This window comes from Littorina saxatilis, linkage group LG17 (genome assembly GCF_037325665.1).
Source record: "Littorina saxatilis isolate snail1 linkage group LG17, US_GU_Lsax_2.0, whole genome shotgun sequence".
Taxonomy (NCBI): Eukaryota; Metazoa; Mollusca; class Gastropoda; order Littorinimorpha; family Littorinidae; genus Littorina; species Littorina saxatilis.
Genome location: NC_090261.1, coordinates 35,538,792 through 35,557,546, shown reverse-complemented (window position 1 = coordinate 35,557,546; position 18,755 = coordinate 35,538,792). Strand labels below are relative to the sequence as shown.

The following is an 18,755-nucleotide window of genomic DNA, read 5'->3' as shown; positions in this document are numbered from 1 at the left end:
GTAGATACACACAGAAGTAGTGAGACATTCAGAAGTAGATAGACAGACAGAAGTAGAGAGACAGACAGAAGTAGAGAGACTGACAGAAGTAGAGAGACAGACATCACGAGATAAAAGATAAAGCAAGCTAAATCAAATTCAGTTGAACAATTTTTATCACAAACGTATGAACAATATTTCAAAACATTTGGCTGGTGTGATTTAAAACGTGTATGAAGTAACTCGTGTGTTAATATGCCCAACTAAACCTATTTGAATAAACGAAAAAAAATTACTGTACATGTACATGTATATTTCGTCAAAAACAAATATGTGCTGATCATGCCATTCTAAATATGCTGTTTGTTATAGCCCCATAAGCACTGAGGTGACTTTTTTTTTTTAAATGTCTGCGTCAGGCAAAAAATAATCAACGCTTGGGCAAATAACCTGCTAGTTTCCTGCTGTTAAAACTACTAGCATCTAGTTTACTCAGATATTCAACATTGTTTCGAAATATATGTACATGAAACCCCCTAAAAAATCACGCCAGGATTTCACAATCCTTTTTTTTACTCACAGTTGACGAAAATCCATTCACTCACTGCACAAAACATTTACACCAAGTTCACAAATAGTCACTCAAAAGAAATCCGAATATACATTTTCAGCAGTATATTTGGCTTCTGTCTATAGTGAACAGTTCTTGTTGTTTTTACCACAGGATGTAGATATTCAGTTCTTCAGTCATTAGATGGTATTGTAGATCTACAGTTCCGGTTTGGCAAGGTCAGAGTTTAGTCCACCTCCTCTACAGTGGGACCACCGCCTTGCTGACCACCCTGAGGACCACCCGGACCGCCCTGCCCTTGACCTTGGCCGTGCATCTTGGACATCAGGGGCGAGCACTGTCTCTGGACCTCCTGCAGCTTGTCGTCAAACTCCTCCTTCTCGGCCAGCGAGTTGCTGTCCAGCCAGCTCAGCGCCTCCTCGCAGATCTTGTTGACGTTGTCCTTGTCGTCCTGGCTCAGTTTGTCGCCCCCGTCGTTGACCGCCTGCCGTACGGAGAACACGTAGGCCTCCAGCTTGTTGCGGGAATCTACCCGCTGTTTCTGCTTCTCGTCGGCTTCGCGGTACTTCTCAGCTTCATTCACCATGCGATCGATGTCTTCCTTGCTGAGCCGTCCCTTGTCGTTCTTGATGGTGACGTTGCTAGATCGGCCCGTGCTCTTGTCCTGGGCTGTGACTTTCATGATGCCGTTGGCGTCGATGTCAAAGGTGACTTCGATCTGCGGTACACCGCGGGGCGCCGGAGGGATGCCTGTCAACTCGAAGCGGCCCAGCAGGTTGTTGTCTTTGGTCATGGCGCGCTCTCCCTCGTACACCTGGATGGTGACGGCCGGCTGGTTGTCGGCGTAGGTGGTGAAGGTCTGCGACGTCTTGGTGGGGATGGTGGTGTTGCGCTCCACCAGTTTGGTCATGACGCCGCCAGCCGTCTCGATGCCCAGCGACAGAGGCGACACGTCCACCAACAGGACGTCCTTGATTGCGTCACTGGTGTCCCCGCTCAGCACGGCCGCCTGCACGGCAGCTCCGTAGGCCACGGCCTCGTCAGGGTGGATGGACTTGTTCAGCTCCTTGCCGCCCATGAACTCCTGCAGCAACTTCTGGATGCGGGGGATTCGGGTGGAGCCGCCTACCAGCACCACCTCATTGATCTGCCTTTTGTCCATCTTGGCGTCCCTCAGGGCCTTCTCCACGGGCTCCAGGGTGTGACGGAACAGGTCTGAGCACAGCTCCTCGAAGCGCGCCCTGGTGATGCGTGTGTAAAAGTCCACGCCTTCGTACAGAGAGTCAATCTCCACGCTGGCCTCGGCACTGCTGGACAGGGTGCGCTTGGCTCGTTCACACGCTGTGCGCAGACGTCGGAGGGCTCTGGCATTACCACTAATGTCTTTCTTGTACTTGCGTTTGAACTCCTGAACGAAGTGGTCAACGAGACGCCCGTCGAAGTCCTCTCCACCCAGGTGCGTGTCTCCTGCAGTTGATTTCACCTCAAAGAGTGAGCCTTCAGAGATGGACAGGATGGACACGTCGAAGGTGCCGCCGCCCAGGTCAAAGATGAGGACGTTCTTCTCGCCGGCCACATTCTTATCAAGCCCGTAGGCCAGGGCAGCTGCTGTGGGCTCGTTGATGATCCTCAGCACGTTCAGCCCGGCGATGGCGCCCGCGTCCTTTGTCGCCTGTCTCTGTGAGTCGTTAAAGTAGGCCGGCACGGTGACGACAGCGTCTTTGATCTTCTGGCCAAGGTAGGCCTCCGCCGTCTCCTTCATCTTCACCAGCACCATGGAGCTGACCTCTTCCGGTGCTAGCGTCTTCTTCTCGCCTTTGTAGTCCACCTGGATTTTGGGTTTGCCGCCGTCGTTGACCACCTTAAAGGGCCAGTGCTTCACGTCCTTCTGCACACTGTCGTCCGTGAAGCGGCGACCGATCAATCGCTTGGCGTCGAAGACAGTGTTCTCTGGGTTCATAGCCGCCTGGTTCTTGGCCGCATCGCCCACCAGGCGTTCTGAGTCGGTGAAGGCCACATAGCTTGGAGTGGTCCTCTGCCCTTGGTCATTGGCGATGATTTCCACCTGACCCTGGCGAAAGACGCCGACACAGGAGTAGGTGGTTCCCAAGTCAATACCGATTGTTGGTGCTTTTGGCATTTTCTCTCAGTTCAGTGAAGTTGCAATGATGCGATCCTTTTGCGAATCGGAACAGTTTCTTTTTGCGTTGATATCGAATGCTTTGTATTCTCAATCTTCTCTGAGCGAGGGGGAGTCGAGCGCTTGCTTTTATACATGACAAAATGCGTAGTACGAATGTTCTGTGCCTGTCGCTGTCAATATCGAAAGCAGACGACTATTCGAGAGGCATAAAAATAGCACCACGTTGGCAAAGCACATTATATTGTGTGCACTCCGATTGGCTCATTCTAACGAAAGAAGGAAGGTGAAGGTCGACCACAGTGTGAATGCCAGGGAGAAAAACTTGCTGCGCTATTTCTAGAAACGGAGTGGCTCGGGATCCGGCGAGCCGGATCTGGAGCCCACAGGCTCGGGCACCGACAGTCACCAGTATCTCACAAAATAGACTTTCCTATTGTTCACATATATATCAGTCAGCTTGCCTTCTTCAGTCGGTAGTGAAATGCGCTAGAGATCATGAGTTCGCCGGTTCGAGGCTTGCCATTGGCGGTCCGATTCAAGTTATTTTTTTCTGTAAAAAAAAACCTTAAAATCTGACGGTTTAACTTATGCCCCCCCCCCCCCCCCTTTAACTTTCCTTTGCTTTATTCTTTATTCCCAAGCATTTCGGTGATCGAACTGATTGTCTCCTGTATTTTTACTGACATTCAATCAAGTAATGACATGACTCAGGGCCGGACCAAATGAGTTGTAAGGGGGGGGTTCCTCCTTTTTGGGGGGGGCAAATCAGCGAAGTGGCGAAGCCACAAGCGCGCGCCTGCTTTGCTCCCCCGGAACATTTTTGAAAAACGGTTAAAATCTGTACAATCTGGTGCATTCTGGGCCTTGTTTTGAGGGTTAAGAGCAGCATTATTTTGGTGCTAAAACTAGTAAAAGTCCTAAAAAAACAAACCCACTCAAAGCAAGGTAAGGGAGACTGGGGCAGGGTGGGACTTTTTTTAATTTTTTTTAATCAATTGCAATTTTCTAACACCTAATTTTCAAAATAAACACAAATACGATCTTTTTATAAACTTTATTGAATTAAAAACATAAAAACGTAACTTAATTTGATATTAAATATGCCATTTTTAAGCAAATAACCGTTGAAAATGAAACAAAATCCGGGGCAGGATGGGACGAAGTGGGGCAGGCTGGGACACACTGTGGGGCAGGGTGGGACTGTCCCACCCTGCCCCGTCCCACCCTGCCCCTGCTTTGTCCCAAACTGCCCCATACACAAAGTATACTAGTTGAGTAATTCAAAAACAAGAAACCCTTTTCCACCATTATTAACCATTTTCAACGTAGAAGGTAATTTTTTTACCGATCGACCAACATAGTGACTTGCTTATTGACCTTTTGCCACAGGTAAAAATAAACCGTTCAGAAAAATAACACTTAAAAGTATGTTTAAGTAACATCCATGGCAGGTTGTGATGGCGCTCTTTTTCTGGACTGAGATGCTGTTTTCTCTGCTTTCTTTTTCTTTGCACTGACGTTTTCTTCAATGATGTTCTTTTCTGGTGTATCAGTGAGAATGCGACTGGATCCCAAAGGTCGTCCTTTACGCTTGCGAGAGTTTTTCGGAACACTAGCGTGTGGTCTTACATCTGCTGGTGCATGGGAGAAGCTAGATTCTACTTCTTCTACTGATATTGGAGAAGATGGTGGTTGTTCTTGTTGGAGAGGCGACGCTGGTGGTTGTTCTTGTTGATGAGGCGGTTCTGGTAGCTGTTCTTGTTGGCAAGTCGGCTCTTGGGGTTGTTCTTGTAGGTGAGCCGATTCGGCTTCCTCTGCTAACTCTTTGGAGAACATCTCACTGTCAAGAGGATAGATTCTTGTGGCTTTGAAGCCGCTGATTATGTTTTCCATTCGGAAAGCTCTGGGATATGCACTCACATCTCACTGTCAAGAGGATAGATTCCTGTGGCTTTGAAGCCGCTGATTATGTTTTCCATTCGGAAAGCTCTGGGATATGCACTCCCAAGAATGGTGGACACATGATGAATCGTGGTCCTCGTCCCCGGATGCATGTACATCCACCTTGACAGGGCCTTGTTGTATTCAGTTTTCAAAGGCCCGAACACTCCGACAACAAGGGGTTGCATCCGATGTGTACAGTGGGGTGGAAGGCTTAATAGCACCACCCCCTTCTCCCTGCAATGGTTGATAGCTGCCAGGGAAATGTGGGACTCGTGGTTATCCAGTATCAGCAAGACTTTGTTGTCAGGCGAACAATTGACATGCTCAGTAAAATGTTCCAAACATTCCACAAACAGAGACTTTGTCATCCAGCCGCCAGAACGTGAACCCAGTCCTTTTGTCCCTGGAGGTGCATTTATTGTCATATGGTCATGGAAATTCACCAGCGGAAATATCAGACAAGGTGGGATGCTGTTTCCAATGGCATTGACAATTGCCAACATAGTAACAAGTTCACCTCTCTCCTGTGACACTACCTGAGACACCTGCTTTACTCCCGACTGCGCCAAGACTTTAGTCGGTTTCAGGGACGTCATCAAAGCGGTTTCATCCGTGTTGAATATCCTGTCAGGGGTCAGGGTATGCTTTTCGTAGAGATGTTGAAGCTTCTTGAAAAACTCGTCAACGTTGTTTCTGTTGAACGCCATCGTCCTCGCCAAGCTGACTGCTTCTGGGATTCGAATTGATATCTCTGGATGCCTTTTGCGAAATGCTAAGACCCAGTCTTCACCTGCACGTTTATTCCTTGTCCAGCTTGGAGGACAGACTTTTAGGGTTTTTGTTTGCGAGATCAAATGCGAGTGATCTCAAAGTCATTGAATCGATAGGAAATCCATACTTTGAAGCCTGGATTATGTATTCCACCAACTCCTGTTCTTCGGCATTCGTAAAGACTTGTCGAGTGTTGCACTGAGATGTCAAGGAGGAGATTTTGCCACGGGACATCGCTCGCCCAAGGCTACTTTTCGACACAGAAAACATCCTTGCAGCCTCGCGAAATGACAAACCTTCTTTCACAGCTTCCACCGTATCCTTCATATTTTGCACTGGTTTTGAAGTCCATTGCGTCTTTCTCTTGTATGTTCTCACCATCTGAAAGTCGACAAAAGATTTAAGACAAACACTACACAAACTACAGAGAGAGAAAGAGAGAGAGAGAGAGAGAGAGAGAGAGAGAGAGAGAGAGAGAGAGAGAGAGAGAGAGAGAGAGAGAGAGAGAGAGAGAGAGAGAGAGAGAGAGAGAAAGAGAGAGAGAAAGAGAGAGAGAAAGAGAAAAACACAGCATGGTTATGCCAACACCGAATTAATAATACCACACCGTCTCTCAGTCTCTCTCTCTCTCTCTCTCTCTCTCTCTCTCTCTCTCTCTCTCTCTGTCTCTCTCTCTCTCTCTCTCTCTCTCTCTCTCTTGCATAAAACCAATGTTATACAACTTATCAACTTTTAATAATTAAAGACATAGACAAAAACTCTAAGGGGGCAGGGTGGGTCAAAGCTGGGGCAGGGTGGGACAGTCCCACCCTGCCCCAGCCTTGTCCCACCCTACCCCGTCCCACCCTGCCCCAAGGCGGTTAATTTGATAAAATGAAAAAATGGCCACAGATCTAACGTGTAAACATCTTTGAAATGTTCGATAAATATGAGTGAATAATGACATAATCTGGTTATATATGGTTTAATAGGGTGCGTAAGAAGACATTATATACAAATAAGAAGTTTGTGACAGTCGAAAATTTACTTACAGTGCTTCTTTTCAGGCAAACATCGACTGCTGGCAAACGTCTGTGCCCACACCATTAACAGTTGGCGCCAGTCTGGCTGAGTAGTTTCCCTTCATGGCGGCAAATTCAAACTTTTAAAAAAAATCAAGATAACATGGCTAAATTGCGCTGTCCCACCCTGCCCCGTGTCCCAGGGTACCCCAGTCTCCCCTACATGCTTTTTCCGCATACCACTACTGGTGTGTGTGTGTATGTGTATGTTTATGTGTGTGTGTGTGTGTGTGTGTGTGTGTGTGTGTGTGTGTGTGTCTGTCTGTCTGTGGGTGCTAAATACAAAAAATTGGTTGGACAAATTTGGCCCCATGAATGTAAGGTACCCATGCAAGGTCGCTGATCTGTACTATTGAAGGGTGTTTTTTTTGTTCAGTGTGGAGTTTACACAAGATCAACGAGGCCGAGAATCGTAATATGACGGCAGGGCCAAGATGACAGCGTCACCGCACCGGTGTGGCGATTTGAGATTGGCCCCTGTGGTCACATTACCCACTCAATATATAGGCTACTCGAGACTTAAATGTTGTTTCCTGGTAAAAATAAAGAAGTGAAATTATTATAGGACGGAAAAGCATGTCAGTTTCTTGCATGTGTAGAAAATTGGTATTTCACCCCAAAATTCGATTTCTTCGAAAACGTGTAGCCTACCGAGTGGTAACGTCCCTTGAATGAGAAGGGAACATTTTAGGATGAATCAAATTTCTAAGTTTAACTTTAAACAGTAAAAAAAATTGGTTCGACAAACTGGCCCCATGAATGTAAGGTACCAAAGGTCGCTCATCCGTAGTTGAAGGGTGTTTTTTTGTTCAGTGTGGAGTTTATACAAGATCAACGAGGCCGAGGGGCTAATGTGACCACGGGCCAATCTCAAATCGCCACACCGGATCCTGAAACTGGGGGCTCGAGCACCGACTCGCCGGTGCTTGAGCTCCCAGGCTCAGGATCCGGCTCGCCGGACCTCCAGCCACGGCCTTCTAGAAAACCCTATGGATTTCTCGTCAGAACAGCGCACCAAATCGTTGCATCTGTTCACTTATGAAGGAATTTGCACTTTTACTTGTACTGAAGTCACGATATTAACTGCAAATTATTTAAAAACCTCATGGTTGTAAGTTTTCTTTCTGTTCGCTGATCTAAAAATAATGTAAAAATATCAGTGTTTCTGTTCAATGTAAGAGAGATAACTCTTGAAACCTCATGATAAAAACTCGCACCAGGAATTCATGCACACAAGCGAGCATCGAAATCTACTGTCAAAAAAATGATCATAGAATGGCTACGTCCACCGTAAACTTGGTAGTTGCAGCCTGCAATAATTTAGGTATTGGTTTTGAAGGCCGAATTCCATGGAGAATCAAACAGGATCTTGCTTTCTTCAAGAAAATTACATCGACAACTCAGGACCCCGAAAAGCAGGTGACCCAGTACACACATTACTGTTTGTCCTAGTGTCAACGACCTTTCAGTTCTAGCATCTCGACGAACAAAAAATATTGCAATTATGCACAGCAAGGGGTGTATGTGGGGGGGGGGGGAGGGGTTGTATTCATCCATTCCAACTCAGTCCAAGACTCCAGGGTCCAATGCTTGTATTGTAAACATCCTCCATTCCACATTCTGTCCCCTCCCCAACATTTTGCACCAGTACCTTATTTAAATACCAGTAATTTGAAGATAAGAGTGTGAAAAATAAGGACTGACCTAATAACTTGTTAGCATTAGAGATGGAAACGTCTTCGATCATATGGGAGTGGCAGCTAATTCCCTGTCTTTAATTGTAATTAGAATTCCCCCTGCTAATAGTTGTGTGTTTCTTTGTTTTCAGACAGGAGATGCTGTGTTGTGTGCTTGCAGGGAAGGCTTATTTCTCCCTTTTAGACAGGTTTTGTTCCAATCCTTCCCCCCCCCCCCCCCCCCCCCCAACCACAACAGTCTTTTGTCACTAAAGTTTTTGTGTTTGTTTCCAGAATGCAGTGGTGATGGGGCGTAAGACGTGGTTCTCCATTCCGGCGAAGTTCCGCCCACTCCCTAAGCGGATCAACGTTGTCCTGAGCCGCGAGCTGCCCGAGGCACCCAAGGGAGCCCTGCTTGCTCGCAACTTCGCAGATCCAATGGAGATGCTTACAACAGGATCGCTCAGCTGGAAAGTGGAGTCCGTGTTTGTAATAGGTGGAAGTTCTGTTTATGAGGAAGCTATGATGTCGGATCGTTTTCCTTGCAGGCTTTATCTGACTAGAGTTTTTGGGGATTTCAAGTGTGACACTTTCATTCCATCACCCGATGATCACGGCTTCCAGAAAGTTCCTAACCCTGACGACATACCATCTGAAACGTTGACTGAAAATGATCTTGACTTCAGGTTTGAAGTTTATGAGAAAAACTGAACGGAAAAAAACACTGGGGGGGGGGGGGGGGGGGGGGGGAGGTGCAGGTGCGCTGATGTGAGTTGAGGAAATTATCCACATTTGCATGATTATCGTGAAATATGAAGAACTACCTGTGTAAGTTTAACTTGTGTACCTGTAACTAAAAATCTTACAGGAACATTTGTCTATTGCCTGATTTAATATTTTTCATCAATTAAATTTTACAGGCTCATCAAAAAGTTTTATTTATTTATGTTTTCCGTTTTATGTCTGTATCCTTGAACTTTTTGTTGAAGAAATGCAAATCCAACGGCAGCACCTGCAGTTAGTGAGAAATCAGATGTTTCACTGCCTCATCAGATCATGCATTGAGGTGGTTACCTCCCTTGCACTGCTATGTGCAGCATTCTGTTTCAGACAGCAGGTACTTTTTTCAACAGGATTTTCACTCAGTAAAACATGTTTTCTTTCTTGGGAAAATAGTGTACAGGTTTAGTCATTGGCTTTTTTCTCTTCTGTTTTGTTGTTGGTTAATACATAAATAACAACTTTAGTGCATGTACATTTAGTTTTTTGCACGATCACTCATCTTTACTTTCCACAACAAGCAGCTAAACTGGAGTCTTTTTTCGAGTGCCTCTGCCAGATATGTCAGTTGTATAGGTTTTGTGACATTAGGATCAAAGGGTGTGTGTGTGTGTGTCAGACCTGGGAACTCATACGATTTCTTTGACGTATTTTGTACACATGATTGTCTAGAATACGAGAAGTACAGTTAGTGGGGAAAAATACGACGAGAAAAATTCCTAGACTACTTTTCTTCACAAGCGCATCCCAAAGCCAATCCAGTATGTTGACACATGATTACAGTTTTTGTCAGTAAACATTGAAAAAAGCATTTGTTTTAAACGTTTTGATAAATGTAATTAACATAGCGACGGACGCGTGTTAAAGATGTTTGAATCATGGATGTTCAAATGCTGTATTGAGTACGCTTATTTTTCTGAAAATACACCACGTTTGCTTGAGAAATACTCCCAGTGCAAAACAGGGGTTCCCAGGTCTGGGGCCAGTTTCATAAGCCAGAAACACAGTCGACCAACTGCAGTTGTCCGAGAGAACCACAGTAATCCGACGTCATCGGGTTTCACGAACAAAATTTCAGTCGGCCGACTGCGGGTCGTCTCACCGGAAGTCGACCAAACACGGCGATGCTCTCCCCCCAACACTGTGTTCGGCTTACTGCGGTAAACCGAAAATAAATGTAATTATCCGCACAGTCAATGGCAGAATGCTCACACTTTTTTGGATTGTGAGCCAAACCTTGTGATTGTTCTTCGAAATTTATCTATCATGACGCAGTAATCCAGGAGACAAGTCAGGGTTATGTCTTGAAGACGTCACATTATGGCGTAAGAGGGTTCGACGTCACGCGAAGGAATTACTGAAAGTCTCGGTCATTGTTATTTTGAGCGGGCCGAGACTAATTTTTTTCTTCGAAATCGGCCATTTCCACGTGCGAATGATCAAACGGAAGTGGTAATGTTGCTAAATTTAGCCCTCGACTTGGCCATTCGGATTACTGTACAGTCGGTCGACTGCGGTTGTCCGCGGGTGACGGTGATTCGCTCATGAAACGCGCTTTTCGGTGACCCGGCGATCAACCACAGTCGGTTCACTGCTATCTTATGAAACTGGCCCCTGGTGTGTGTTTCCTTGCTTAGCTGCACAATATTTCAGACTTATCTGGATGTATCACAGTGGGTTGATAATGATGTTTGTCTTGTGATTTTTGTGTCAATGCCATCAAGATAAGATATGGTATAAACTGATTTTGACTGGAAAGCTTTGAGAACAAGGGGAGGCAACATGATGGCAGCCAGTGAAATACCTAAACTTATTTCAAATTTGCTAAAACTTTGCTGTCATTTTGGAAGAGTTACCAAACTTATTCACAGTTGGGGAAGAAGATGCAGAAGGACTGCTTAAACTTTGTCAAAACTTTCATAGCCATTTTGGCAACATTGCTGAAGAGAATATATCCTAGCAGTATTGTTTTCAGTTTACTCAAGTCTTCAGGTTGTACAGCCTGGGGAGTTTCTTTGAACAGTTGTTCTAATAAATTTCTTCTGGTTTGTGCATGGGATATCTGTTCACACAAGTCAAGCCATGTTGCTTTAGCTTTGTATAACCCCATAGTGGAAACAAAAATCTGTAAAATCCTGCTATCATCACATTCTTTGATCTGTTTGTTACAAGTTGAACTGTAAATTTGCAAATCTGTGTTCTCTTTAGCTGTTTTTTGTTGTGTGTTTTTTAATGCAGGGGGAAGGGGGGGGGGGCAATAATAAGTGGTACGGTTTATGTACTTTCTATGGTGCTAATCTCATGTGTTTCCTTCTCCTTTTTAACTTCAAAACAAAGACAATTATCCTGTCACAACTGTTATGGTTCATAGACCATAGAAATGAGCGTTGACAATTTCTCAAATATTTATGATTTCAAGAGCCTCAAAACTTCACACACTTCCTGTGTCTGTTGATGTCAAGACATGACGCACGTCTAGTTGACCTTTGTCAACTTACAGGGTCAAAGCAGGGTCGATCAGGTAAAAAAATTAAAAACAATCGGGTTCTAACAAATATTTAAAACTAGATTGTTAGGTTTTTTAAATGCATATATATATTAACTTCATTTAAAATAGTCTGTATGACTAAGACTGAGTTTCAACAGCAAAAACGAAATTCTAAATTTTGTCTACTGTTTTCACAAATTGGGACCAGCATTATACAAAATACTACATGACACTACACTACATAGTACATAACAGTTTTAACACTAACATTTTATTGTTACAGGCCATTACAAAAGACACAGTTAACTTCTAGTTTCTGGCTTAATGTCTTTTGTGATTGTGTGCATCTCGTGCTGGATGTGGATGGATGTGCTTTTTCTTTGCAGGCTGATGTGTGTCAGTTATAATGCATGAATGAGCAATTATCTGTAGCAATTTATAATGTAACTCAGGATAAAATAAAAACATTGATTTAACAGATTCTGCTGTTGTTGCTTGTTTAGCGCAAACTTGCTAGAATATGTGTGTCACTTGGAAGAGGCTGAGAGAAAAAGCAAAGCACAGCTCCAGGGATATTTTAACAAGTTGCGTAAGGCGAAATTACTACATTTAGTCAAGCTGTGGAACTCACAGAATTAAAGTGAACGTAGTCCGCCGCTAGTGCAAAAGGCAGTGAAAGTGACGAGCCTGTTTGGCGCTGTAGCGGTTGCGCTGTGCTTCATAGCACGCTTTACTGTACCTCTCTTCGTTTTAACATTCTGAGCGTGTTTTTAATCCAAACATATCATATCTATATGTCTTTGGAATCAGGAACCGACAAGGAATAAGATGAAATAGTGAACGTAAATTTGGATCGTTTTATAAAAAAAAAAATTTGTTTACAATTTTCAGATTTTTAATGACCAAAGTCATTAATTAGTTTTTAAGCCACCATGCTCAAATGCAATACCGAAGTCCGGCCTTCGTCGAAGATTGCTTGGCCAAAATTTCAATCAATTTGATTGAAAAATGAGGGTGTGACAGTGCTGCCTCAACTTTTACAAAAAGCCGGATATGACGTCATCAAAGACATTTAGCGAAAAAAAGAAAAAAAAGTCCGGGGATATCATTCCCAGGAACTCTCATGTCAAATTTCATAAAGATCGGTCCAGTAGTTTAGTCTGAATCGCTCTACACACACACACACACACACACACTCACACACACACACACACACACACACACACATACACCACGACCCTCGTCTCGATTCCCCCTCTATGTTAAAACATTTAGTCAAAACTTGACTAAATGTAAAAACAACAAGAAAATTAAGCGGTGTGTGCTTTCACATTTTATTTTGTACTTTACAGGAAAAGAAATGCAAGATCTCTTTGATACCAATGCACTGTACGGGGATTTCGTTTCGTGCAGGCAGTTTTGAAAACAGCAACAACTAAATGCAAGGTTCACAAAACCTTCCCTGTCATCTCGGTAGCATGACTAGCTTTTTTTTACTTAAAGGAAATCCCTGACTGTACAGATTTCTTCACTGCATGGCAGCATGACTCCTTACAAATCGCATCTCCTTGCAAGGAAGTTGATAATGTGAGAACAAGTTTTGAATCTTGTGAATAACTAACAGTATTGGATATGGGTGTTGTTCAATTCAAATTTCAACTCACCAAGAAACCATGCCTGTGCACACAAACGTCTGCGCAGTTCAAAGCAGGCAATGCTATGTATGAGTCAAACGCCCTTTGTTTTGAATTCCAATCCCTTTAAAACTTTCTTCAAAAGTGTAAGAAAGATGACAATTAGCAATCAAAATGTATCTTCAATCGCAAAGAAAGAAGGCATGATGACCTGTGAGAAACTTGTCCCCTGTCTCTCTCTCTCTCTCTCTCTCTCTCTCTCTCTCTTTCTCTCTCTCTCTCTCTCTCTCTCTCTCTCTTTCTCTCTCTTTTTCTTTTTCTCTCCCCCCCCCCCTCTCTCTCTCTCTCTCTCTCTCTCTGAAGGAATATTTTGTTATTTTGTTGTTCCTTTCACTTTGCCAGAGATTTGTACTTTTTGGAAGAAAGTCTCTGCATGATTTTCAGTTGTTTCTTTCGGATTTTGATCTGTTTAGAAAAAAAGGGCTTTGCTTTTGACAAACTTTTAATTATTTTTTTCATTTCCCAAGCACATCATTGTGGGGCTTTTAATAAAAAAATTCAAGCATCCGTCTATAACGTATCAACATTCATCCTTCAACATTTACACAATGCTGAAATATCTCAACGCTAATTCATATCCTAACATCACATTTATATCAATAGGCCTACCATATCTGTACTTACTGATACACATTTTTGAAATGAGCAAAATATGATTTATAATTTTGTTAATGGGGGTTTGCACTTCTGGAGAATAACCAAACAATACATCTTTTTGTGTTAATATAATATTTTCTCCCGTAATAACAAATATACATCTTCTAACACTTTCCCAAAACAATTTCATTTTGCTACATTTCCAAAAGAAGTGTTCAATATAATCCATTTCATTACAAAGACAACATAAACTGTTAGACAGTGTTATTGCATATTTTTTTTAATACAAATATTGACACAAGGTATAACCGAGGCTATTGAAACCTTTTCTTCTCTCCCAAATTCTTTTATGAAATTATAGAGAGAGAGAGAGAGAGAGAGGGGGGGGGGAGGGGGATTGACAGACAGACAGACAGAGAAAGAGCGAGAAAACGGAAGAGAGAGACAGTTAACAGAGAGAGAGAAAGAGAGAGAGGGATGGAGGGTGCTTTTTATTTCATGGTTGGTTGGTTTTAGTTCTTAATGCACTGTTTTTGACAATAGTTTTCATTCGGTAAAAGGCAAATTCAATTACCGCTCTCTCTCTCTCTCTCTCTCTTTACTACACACACACACACACACACTGTGACGTACACACAGTATCGTACACACAAACTCAACACACAGAAACACATCCGTGTATGTATACGGTATCATGCGAGAGAGAGAGAGACAGAGAGGACAGATGGGGATAGAGAGGGGGAGGGGATCGGGAGAGACAAGGAGAGAGCGATTGAGAGGTGCAGATAGAGAGAGAGAGAGAGCTCAGAATGGTTTACGATACTGTACTAAGGCCACAGACTCATATACAAACCACGGGGGATATGGGGGAAGAACAAAGAAAAAACAAAAAAACATACACACCAACAACCATGAAATAAATACGTGGTGAAAAAAAGAGAGAGAGAGTGAGCGACAGAGACAGAGACAGAGAGAGAGAGACAGATCGAGAGAGACAGATCCGTCAGACAGCCATGCAGACAATATATATATATATATATATATATACAACACAATAAAAAGTCCAAAACCAAGCCAGAATGTCGCATCTTTTTAAATCCAAATTTTCGGCCCGCAGGCCTTCTTCAAGGTGCACAGACCAAGCGTCTACATGATCTGTAAACCACAAATTTAGTGTTGTAACTATAGACGCTTGGTCTGTGCACCTTGAAGAAGGCCTGCGGGCCGAAAATTTGGATTTAAAAAGATGCGACATTCTGGCTTGGTTTTGGACTTTTTATTGTGTTGTTTAAATAAGCTTTGTTAAGCTTTAAAAAGTTTTCCAGCCTTCATTGTGTGGCGTGGTGCAGAGGAAAAAGAGTTTCTTGAATTCTGTATATATATATATATATATACACACACTCACACGCACACACAAAGGGAAGTGTCTGCCGTTTGAACATGTAGTATAGTGCTAGTCGACACGGCGTAGCATTATCTTCTTCTTCTTCTTCCAATAATGTTCAGCGATCAATGAATTGACCATTATTAACATGTTGGCGAAGTGCAAGTGTGTGTCATTAACGCAGCGCTACAGTACATTGGTTTTTCAAAAATAGTGATATCGACACGTAGTTCTATTGAGACGTAGTGATAATGGCATACATGTGTGAATTGTGGCAATAGCACTACGTGCCGATAGCACCACTGTTTTTGGCAATTTGTGTCGATAGCACTACAGAAAATAGCGCAAACGATACGTAGCACAAATGACACGTAGCGCTAGCGGGACGCACCGAAGCAAAGGACTGTATTACACACATCTTCCAGAAACGTCAAGAATTTTCAAGCCGGCGAAAGGAGGAAGCGGAAGTGTAAAAAGATGGAATTTCGAGCAAAATCTAGCATTTTCTGGCTAATTCGAGAGCAGCTTGTTTACATCTACAACGAGGCTGTGACCTCATTCTGTATGCATAGCTTCAGAGTCGCCCAATCAACAGCCAGAGATTAGGGGGAATTCCCGCATCATGATTTATTTTTAGTCTAACCGTCTGGTAGTGTCCCCTGCTTTCTACCAAAATCAGTCGAGAAATTTCGATGATCTGGGGTATATAAACGGGCGGACAGCGTTTAACGGCTAAATTTGACTTCAAACTGCAAGTAAACGTGAACGTATCTAAGCGATTACAGCACTTTGTGCACTATTCTACACTACTTCGACATTTTCCAGTGAATAACGAATCGACCGAAAATGCCAAAAGCACCAGCAATCGGTATTGACTTGGGAACTACCTACTCCTGTGTCGGCGTCTTTCGCCAGGGCCAGGTGGAAATCATCGCCAATGACCAAGGGCAGAGGACCACTCCAAGCTATGTGGCCTTCACCGACTCAGAACGCCTGGTTGGCGATGCGGCCAAGAACCAGGCGGCTATGAACCCAGAGAACACTGTCTTCGACGCCAAGCGATTGATCGGTCGCCGCTTCACGGACGACAGTGTGCAGAAGGACATGAAGCACTGGCCCTTTAAGGTGGTCAACGACGGCGGCAAACCAAAAATCCAGGTGGACTACAAAGGCGAGAAGAAGACGCTAGCACCGGAAGAGGTCAGCTCTATGGTGCTGGTGAAGATGAAGGAGACGGCAGAGGCCTACCTTGGCCAGAAGATCAAAGACGCTGTCGTCACCGTGCCGGCCTACTTTAACGACTCACAGAGACAGGCGACGAAGGACGCGGGCGCCATCGCCGGGCTGAACGTGCTGAGGATCATCAACGAGCCCACAGCAGCTGCCCTGGCCTACGGACTGGATAAGAATGTGGCCGGCGAGAAGAACGTCCTCATCTTTGACCTGGGCGGCGGCACCTTCGACGTGTCCATCCTGTCCATCTCTGAGGGGTCATTGTTCGAGGTAAAATCAACTGCAGGAGACACGCATTTAGGCGGAGAGGACTTCGATGGGCGTCTCGTTGACCACTTCGTTCAGGAGTTCAAACGGAAGTACAAGAAAGACATTGGTGGCAATGCCAGAGCCCTCCGACGTCTGCGCACAGCGTGTGAACGAGCCAAGCGTACCCTGTCCAGCAGTGCCGAGGCCAGCGTGGAGATTGACTCTCTGTACGAAGGCGTGGACTTTTACACACGCATCACCAGGGCGCGCTTCGAGGAGCTGTGCTCAGACCTGTTCCGTCACACCCTGGAGCCCGTGGAGAAGGCTCTGAGGGACGCCAAGATGGACAAAAGGCAGATCAATGAGGTGGTGCTGGTGGGAGGTTCTACCCGAATCCCTCGCATCCAAAAGTTGCTGCAGGAGTTCATGGGCGGCAAGGAGCTGAACAAGTCCATCCACCCTGACGAGGCCGTGGCCTACGGAGCTGCCGTACAGGCCGCCGTGCTGAGCGGGGACACCAGTGACGCAATCAAGGACGTCCTGTTGGTGGACGTGTCGCCTCTGTCGCTGGGCATCGAGACGGCTGGCGGCGTCATGACCAAACTGGTGGAGCGCAACACCACCATCCCCACCAAGACGTCGCAGACCTTCACCACCTATGCCGACAACCAGCCAGCCGTAACCATCCAGGTGTTCGAGGGAGAGCGCGCCATGACCAAAGACAACAACCTGCTGGGCCGCTTCGAGTTGACGGGCATCCCTCCGGCGCCCCGCGGTGTACCGCAGATCGAGGTCACCTTCGACATCGACGCCAACGGCATCATGAAAGTCACAGCCCAGGACAAGAGCACGGGCCGATCTAGCAACGTCACCATCAAGAACGACAAGGGACGGCTCAGCAAAGAGGACATTGATCGCATGGTGAATGAAGCTGAGAAGTACCGCGAAGCCGACGAGAAGCAGAAACAACGGGTGGATTCCCGCAACAAGCTGGAGGCCTACGTGTTCTCCGTACGGCAGGCGGTCAACGACGGGGGCGACAAACTGAGCCAGGACGACAAGGACAACGTCAACAAGATCTGCGAGGAGGCGCTGAGCTGGCTGGACAGCAACTCGCTGGCCGAGAAGGAGGAGTTTGACGACAAGCTGCATGAGGTCCAGAGGCAGTGCTCGCCCCTCATGTCCAAGATGCACGGCCAAGGTCAAGGCCAGGGCGCAGCGGGCGGTCCTCAGGGCGGTCAGCGAGGTGATGGCCCCACTGTAGAAGAGGTGGATTAAAAACTAGTGACTGAGAGACTGTTTCATGAACTGTTGATTTGACTATAATGCTCGGTGGAATAATTATGATTATGATGGACTGTTCACAAGGAAGTGGACCTGTGACTCCAATAGCCAAATGCCCAGAACAAAACTGACGAAAGAGGCGAATTCATTGTTTATTGTTCAGTTTTGTGTTCGTCAGTTGTTGACTTTTGATGTGACTGCTTTACTAGCTGATGCTAGTAATGATGAGTAACAAAGCGGACTTGGGAATTATCATCGAACGAGGTAAATAGTGACTTTGAATTTATTTTTGAATACTGTAACCCACCGAGTGATGTACATATTGGTTGCATTTTTTCCCTTTACAAATTCAAAGGAATGACTACCTCGTTAGATTTCCTTTCAAAAGATATTGCACTAGTTTATTTTGCATTTTGCAGTTGACGCAAAAAGTATTGACACAAAAAGTATTGCATTAATTTATTTCAGTTTGTCTGGATTTGTAAATAGTTTCGCAAATCAATGCTCTTGCTCAATTATTTATGAATGTGATAATTTCAAGCCAACAGAAATGGCCTGTTTCCGAAGACACAAGTTATGCAAAGTATGCATGATTTGACTGAGAGTGTTCAGGAGTAATAAAAACTGTATGAACTTGAACTCATTGTTGCCACTGGATTTGTCTGTTTTCACTCTCTTTGTCGTTGTCTTCCTCCGTGTGTGTGTGTGTGTGTGGGGTGTGTGTGTGGTGTCTGTGTCTGTGTCTGTGTGTGTGATATAAACTGTACAATCTTTTGTTATACACCGCCAAATATTTACACACTCTTAATACTGAGGACATAACTCGAGCATAATTATTATCAATCACAATCTACACATGAAAAGTATCACCTGAAATGTTCAATTCAAGACCCATAAAACC

The 18,755-nt window shown here is 44.7% G+C and overlaps 3 protein-coding genes across 3 annotated transcripts; 2 read left to right on the top strand and 1 right to left on the bottom strand.

The window, feature by feature from the left end:
• Positions 1 to 137: 137 nt before the first annotated feature.
• Positions 138 to 2,799, bottom strand: LOC138952255 (heat shock protein 68-like). The gene has a single exon (XM_070323880.1). It carries the CDS (start codon positions 2,688 to 2,690, stop codon positions 777 to 779), a length of 1,914 nt encoding a protein of 637 aa, XP_070179981.1. The 5' UTR covers positions 2,691 to 2,799; the 3' UTR covers positions 138 to 776.
• Positions 2,800 to 7,483: 4,684 nt separating this feature from the next.
• On the top strand, positions 7,484 to 11,891 carry LOC138953778 (dihydrofolate reductase-like). Its single transcript, XM_070325686.1, has 2 exons — positions 7,484 to 7,888; positions 8,440 to 11,891. The coding sequence occupies exons 1-2, from the start codon at positions 7,670 to 7,672 to the stop codon at positions 8,854 to 8,856; spliced, it is 636 nt and encodes a 211-aa protein (XP_070181787.1). The 5' UTR covers positions 7,484 to 7,669; the 3' UTR covers positions 8,857 to 11,891.
• Positions 11,892 to 15,812: 3,921 nt separating this feature from the next.
• On the top strand, positions 15,813 to 18,493 carry LOC138952906 (heat shock protein 68-like). Its single transcript, XM_070324657.1, has one exon. It carries the CDS (start codon positions 15,935 to 15,937, stop codon positions 17,846 to 17,848), a length of 1,914 nt encoding a protein of 637 aa, XP_070180758.1. The 5' UTR covers positions 15,813 to 15,934; the 3' UTR covers positions 17,849 to 18,493.
• The last annotated feature ends 262 nt before the right edge of the window (positions 18,494 to 18,755 follow it).

Excerpts from the sequence above, each read along its gene's own strand:
- LOC138952255 (XM_070323880.1), bottom strand. The coding sequence starts at position 2,690 with ATGCCAAAAGCACCAACAATCGGTATTGACTTGGGAACCACCTACTCC.
- LOC138952906 (XM_070324657.1), top strand. The coding sequence starts at position 15,935 with ATGCCAAAAGCACCAGCAATCGGTATTGACTTGGGAACTACCTACTCC.
- LOC138953778 (XM_070325686.1), top strand. The coding sequence starts at position 7,670 with ATGATAAAAACTCGCACCAGGAATTCATGCACACAAGCGAGCATCGAA. Across the intron at positions 7,889-8,439 it reads CTCAGGACCCCGAAAAGCAG|AATGCAGTGGTGATGGGGCG; the intron begins GTGACCCAGTAC and ends GTTTGTTTCCAG.